This window comes from Corvus kubaryi, unplaced genomic scaffold (assembly GCF_017639235.1).
Source record: "Corvus kubaryi isolate FWS band 111438036 unplaced genomic scaffold, C.kubaryi_AGA036_p1.0 36956, whole genome shotgun sequence".
Lineage (NCBI taxonomy): Eukaryota > Metazoa > Chordata > Aves > Passeriformes > Corvidae > Corvus > Corvus kubaryi.
The window spans coordinates 40922-46555 of record NW_024580992.1 but is presented as its reverse complement, the minus strand read 5'-3'; the positions used below and the strand labels follow the sequence as shown (position 1 = coordinate 46555).

Here is a 5634-nt window from a genome sequence, read left to right as displayed (position 1 = left end):
GTCAGTGATCCCTTTGGAGGAGGGTCAGTGATCCCTGGGGAGCAGGGGTTGGTTGTTCCTGGCCGCTGTGTCCCATGGACTCTTCCATGGTGGGACAAGACACCGGGGGTGGCCTGGCCCTGCCTGGGGCCGAGGCGGGCATGGAACTGACCCATTGCTGTCCCGTGTCCAGTGGGGGAGCAGGTGGTGATCCGGTCCTTCCCCATCGCCTCGCTGACCAAAGAGAAGAAGATCAGCATCCAGGCCCAGGCGGATCAGTTCATCCAGGAGGGATTGCAGCTGCGCTCCTGCACATTCCAGGTGGGACCCCGTGCTGGGAGAGAGCTCCCAAGCCTGCTGAGCATGGGGACACCCAGGAGCAGGAGTGGAGACTCCAGGAGGAAAGGGAATGGGACACGGGAAAGGGGACAGGGGAAAGGGAATGGGGATGCAGGGAGAGGCAGGGCAGCCTCCCAGGCCAGGCTCTGCTCATGGGGCTCCTGGCCAGATCCAAGCTCTGCCCTGATCCATGGGAAGGACCGTCCCCTGCCCTGTGCCCATGGTGCTCCGCGATGGATCCAAGCTCTGCCCTGATCCATGGGAAGGGCCGTCCCCTGCCCTGACCCCGCTGTGACCCCTTGGCCGTGCCCCACCAGCTGCTGAAGATCGCCTTTGATGAGGAGGTGGCCTCGGACAGCGCCGAGATCTTCCGGAAGCACCTGCACAAGCTGCGCTACCCCCAGCACGTGCGCGGCACCTTCGCCTTCACCGTGGGCCAGTCCCCCAAGCAGGCCATGCAGCCCAAGGCCAAGGAGAAGAACCCCTCGCTCAGGTACCTGCGCCACGAGAGGGATCACACCTGGATGCACCTCATCCTCTGGGACACCCTCCTGTCCCTGCTCCATCAGAGCCACCAGGACACAGGGACTGAGCCCTCCTGGCCCAGACCCGTCCTGTGCAGGGTTTCCATCGCTGGAGGTCAGAGAATCCTTTGGGCTGGAAAAGCCCCGTGAGACAACGAGTCCCAGCCTTCCCAGCACTGCCCCTGTCCCCAAGTGCCACATCCACAGGGTGTTAAATCCCTGCAGGGATGGGGACTCCCCCCTGTGCCAGGGATGGGCAGCCCTTTCCAGGAGGGAATTCCCCAACACCCACCCTGCCCCTCCCCTGGCCCAGCCTGAGGCCGTTCCCTCTCTCCTGTCCCTGTTCCCTGCGAGCAGAGCCCGACCCCCCCGGCTGCCCCCTCCTGTCAGGGACTTGTGCAGACCAAAGAGCTGCAGGTGTCCCGTGTCCTGCAGTGTCCCCAGCCCCACACGGTCACACCGGGAAGGACGGGTCACACTGGGAAGTGGGAGTGTGCTGCACTGGCATCCCCTGGCCAAGGAGGTGTCCCACAGGAGAGGTTCCAGTGGCCTGGGTGGCTCAGGGACATGGTGCTGCAGTGCTGGGTGACCTGGGGACACATTATTCCTGCACTGGGTGACTTGAGGACACTGTTCTTGCACAGGGTGTCTCAGTGCTGCAGCACTGGGTGATGTGGGGACATTGTCCTGCAGTGCTGGGTGACCTGGGGACATGGCCCTGCAGTGCTGGGTGACTCAGGGACACGGTCCTGCAGTGCTGGGTGACTTAGGGATGCAGTGCTGCAGTGCTGGGTGACTCGGGGACATGGTCCTGCAGCACCAGCTGCAGCCCTGAGCCCTGCCTGGGCTGGCACCAGCCCTGCCATGGATCCCCTGGGCCCTGTGGCTGATCCCCTGGTCCCTGCCATGGGTCCCTGTCCCCTGCTGTGGTTTGGAGCCCTCCTCCCCTGCGATGGGCGGGATCTCTGCCTGTAGCAGCTCCGATGCGGAGGAGGCCGGGTCCCCTTGGATCTGGAGGCTGCTCCCCCTGGCTGCCTCATCCCTCCTCCCCTGACACCCCAAATCCCTTGGGAATGGCGGGTGCTGGGGCTCCCGCAGGGCCAAGGTGCTGGCAGGCGACACATCCGTCCCCTCCCGTGTGCCAGCGACCTCCTGGGGCGGGTGTGCCCCTGGCTCTGGCTCCGTGGCTGACAGCGTTGTCCCCGTGCCCCCAGGACGCTGTCCAAGAACCTGGTGAAGAACGCCAAGAGGACGATCGGCCGGCAGTACGTGACCCGCAAGAAGTACACGCCCCCCGCCTGGGAGCAGCGGGGCAGCCAGCACTTCCCCGAGGACAACGAGGACGAGATCTCAGGTTGGGAGCGCCCCGGGAAGGCCAGGGAGCAGCGGCCACCCGGGAGCCGTCCCGGTGTCCCTGCAGTGGGAGCAGGGCGGGAGCATCTCCCGGTTCCCGGCGGTGCGCAGCCCTGGGCTGCTGGTGGTGGCCGGGCAGAGACCCCAGCACGGAGGGAGGTCTTGGGCCAGCTGGGAAATCCCCCAGGGCTCCCTGGTGGGTGGCAGTAGCGGGTTCGGGGCCCTTCCTCCATCCCATCCGTCTCCTCGGCTGCTGCGGGACACCGTGCGCGCGCCCAGGTGTCCCCAGCCCCGCGTTGTCCCCGCAGTGTCCGAGGAGCTGGACAGGAGCACGCTGACGCCCAGCAGCACCATGAGGCCGTCGGAGAAGATGACGATGACGCACGTGGTGGAGCGCGCCTGCTGCCGGGACTACCAGCGCCTGGGGCTGGGGACGCTGAGCAGCAGCCTGACCCGCTCCAAGAACGAGCCCTTCCGCATCTCCACCGTCAACCGCATGTACGCCATCTGCCGCAGGTGAGCCGCCCCGGGGCACGGACCCCGATGGATCCCAGCGGATCCCAGCGGATCCCAGCGCCGCCGGGACACCCCGGAACCACCGGGATCAATAAAAGCCTCCAGCGGTGTCGGCGAGTCCAGCATCGCTTTGTCCTTGGCCGGCAGAATTCCGGCCTCCAGCACTCCGCAGCTTTCACTTACTGATGCATTTTTGGCCAATGTTCACTGGTTCTAAGCTGCCCAGTCCTCTCCATTAATCACTGTTCTGCCCCCTCTGTTGATTATTGATTGCTCGCTTCTCATGATGAGCCTGAATTTTCCAGTGTTTTTATCATGTTTTTCCCACATAGGGAGTTCCCAGTGCTGAGGCTGAAATGTCCTTGTGTTTCCTTTACCCTCATTTACCCCACTGTCTCCTTGGAGGGCCATGAGTCCTGGTCACTCTGTGTCCTTGGAGGGCCATGAGTCCTGGTCACTCCCTGTCCTTGGAGGGCCATGAGCCCTGGTCACTCCAGCATGTCCTTGGAGGGCCATGAGCCCTGGTCACTCTGTGTCCTTGGACGGCCATGAGCCCTGGTCACTCCCTGTCCTTGGAGGGCCATGAGCCCTGGTCACTCTGTGTCCTTGGACGGCCATGAGTCCTGGTCACTCCGTTTCCTTGGACGGCCATGAGTCCTGGTCACTCCCTGTCCTTGGAGGGCCATGAATTCCAACTCCCAGGTGTCGAGCCTTTCACTCCCTCGGGCTTTGTCCAGCGCAGCTCGTCAGGGTTGGTTTTACCCAACTCAAGAGTTTTGATTTAACGATCCGAGGAACGATCAGACGTGTGGAGAGGCTTAATTAGCGCTGCCTCCAAGTGGGCGCTGCTGAATTAATGAAAGAGCTGCCGAAGGCTGGCTCAGGGCCAGCGTCACTCGCAGGGGTTTGTGCCCGCAGCTACCCCGGGCTGCTGATCGTGCCGCAGAGCATCCAGGACAACACCATCCAGCGCATCTCGCGCTGCTACCGGCAGAGCCGCTTCCCGGTGGTGTGCTGGCGGAACTCCCGCACCAAGGCTGTGCTGCTGCGCTCCGGGGGCCTCCACGGCAAGGGCGTCGTCGGCCTCTTCAAGTCCCAGAATGCCCCAACCCCAGGTGACCGTCCGGCTCCGTCCAGGACACGGAGCTGGGGCCAGGAATCGCCCCTGGCTCCGGGCAGGGACACTTGGGGGGTCTCCTGGCTCAGGGTGGTGACTCTTGGGGGTCTCCGTGGCTTGGGGTGGCGATACTTTGGGGTCTCTGGCTCTGGGTGGTGACACTGAGGTGTCCCCTGGCTCAGGGTGGTGGCACTCGGGGGTCCCTCAGTTGCGGGTGGTGACGCTCAGGGGTCTCCCTGGCTTGGGGCAGTGATACTTGGGGGTCTCCAGCTCCGGGTGGTGACACCTGGGGGTATCCAGGTGACACTGGGGTGTCCCCGCAGGCCCATCGCAGGCGGACTCCACGAGTCTGGAGCAGGAGAAGTACCTGCAGGCCATCATCAATTCCATGCCCCACTACTCAGACGCCGGCGGGCGCAACACCCTCAGCGGCTTCACCTCGGCTCACATGAGCAGTGCAGGTGAGGGGGCACAGGGGAGGGGGCACAGGGGGGCTCCTGCCAGCCCCGGGTCCTGCTGTGCGTGCCGGGGGAGCTGCTCCCCGGGCTCCCACATCCCAGGAGGCAGCGCAGCCTCTCCAGAGCTCCCAGCTCCTGCTGGCTGCGGGTGGGGATGGGTTTTGGGAGATCTGGTGTCCCCGGAGCACAGGGAGCCCCGGGGGTTTTGGGAAGCCCAGTGTCCCTGGAGCTGGGAGCACTGGGACCCCCAGCCTGTGCTGGGATCCAGGCGCTCTCCTGGGGCTGGTGGGGACAGACCCTTCCCACCAGGATCTCGGCACCGCGTGTTCCCCATGCACGGTGCCAGGGTCAGTCTGGAGACCCCCGGTAAGTCTGTGCCCAGCTGGCCCTTTCCCAACTGGCCCTTCCCAGCTGGCCCTTCCCTGCACGGCAGAGCTCCATCACCCCCTGCCACACTCCAGTGCCATCCGTCCTGTCCCGGTGCCATCCATCCTGTCCCGGTGCCATCCATCCTGTCCCCTCATCCCACCCATCATCACTGTGGACACATCCGGGGCTGGGGGCTCTGGGGAGCCCAGGGGGGCTCCCTGATCCTGAAGGGGGAGAATTTCCGACAGCTGCTCCGAGGCCTCTCCCCAGTTTGGGGGGACGTGGCTGGAGCGTGGCTGGAGCAGGGGGCTCAGCCCGGCTCTGGGGCTGGCACAGGGTGACCCCACCGTGGGCTGGGGGCCGAGCCCCCTCCCCCAGGCCTGCCCCAGGTTTTCCGTGGCTCCAGCTGGACGGTGCTTCCCGCGCTGGCTCCGCATCCCGGGGTCCCGCTTGCTGCCGCTTCCTCCCGGCCCCTGCCCCGGCTCTGGGGGCCCTCGGGAGCTGACGTTCTCTTGGTGCTGCAGATTTCTCCGACAAGAGGCAGCAGCCTAAGCTGGGATCGCTCATGAAGCAGGTGATGGGAGGGAAGGACGAAGGGCCTGGGACTTTGAGCCGTGGAGGTGAGGACGGGGCGGGGGCACTGCCTGGGGGCCTCGCTGAGACCCCCGGCCCTGGGCAGCTCTCGTAGAGTAGATGCTTCCCTGGGGGGAGCAGGTGATGATCCCTGGGGGGAGCAGGTGATGATCCCTGGGAAGAGCAGCTGATTCCCAGGAAGAGCAGGTGATGGTCCTTGGGAAGAGCAGGTGATTCCCTGAGAAGAGCAGGTGATCCCTGGGAAGAGCAGCTGATGATCCCTGAGAAGAGCAGGTGACGATCCCTGGGAAGAGCAGGTGATGATCCCTGGGAAGAGCAGGTGATTCCTGGGAAGAGCAGGTGATTCCCTGAGAAGAGCAGGTGATCCCTGGGAAGAGCAGGTGAT

General features: G+C 64.9%; 1 protein-coding gene across 6 annotated transcripts in view; it reads left to right on the top strand.

Annotated features, from left to right (window-relative positions):
* SBF1 (SET binding factor 1) overlaps positions 1-5634 on the top strand; it is a 28328-nt gene that overhangs the window by 14909 nt on the left and 7785 nt on the right. For 4 of the 6 annotated variants that reach the window (XM_042020330.1, XM_042020326.1, XM_042020327.1 and 1 more), the window contains 7 exons: positions 173-300; positions 636-811; positions 2057-2196; positions 2504-2711; positions 3630-3826; positions 4152-4289; positions 5180-5275. In XM_042020330.1, coding sequence (XP_041876264.1) covers positions 173-300; positions 636-811; positions 2057-2196; positions 2504-2711; positions 3630-3826; positions 4152-4289; positions 5180-5275 — 1083 coding nt within the window. The remainder of the gene's footprint in view (positions 1-172; positions 301-635; positions 812-2056; positions 2197-2503; positions 2712-3629; positions 3827-4151; positions 4290-5179; positions 5276-5634) is intronic. The other 2 variants (XM_042020329.1, XM_042020328.1) reach the window with 1 other exon arrangement.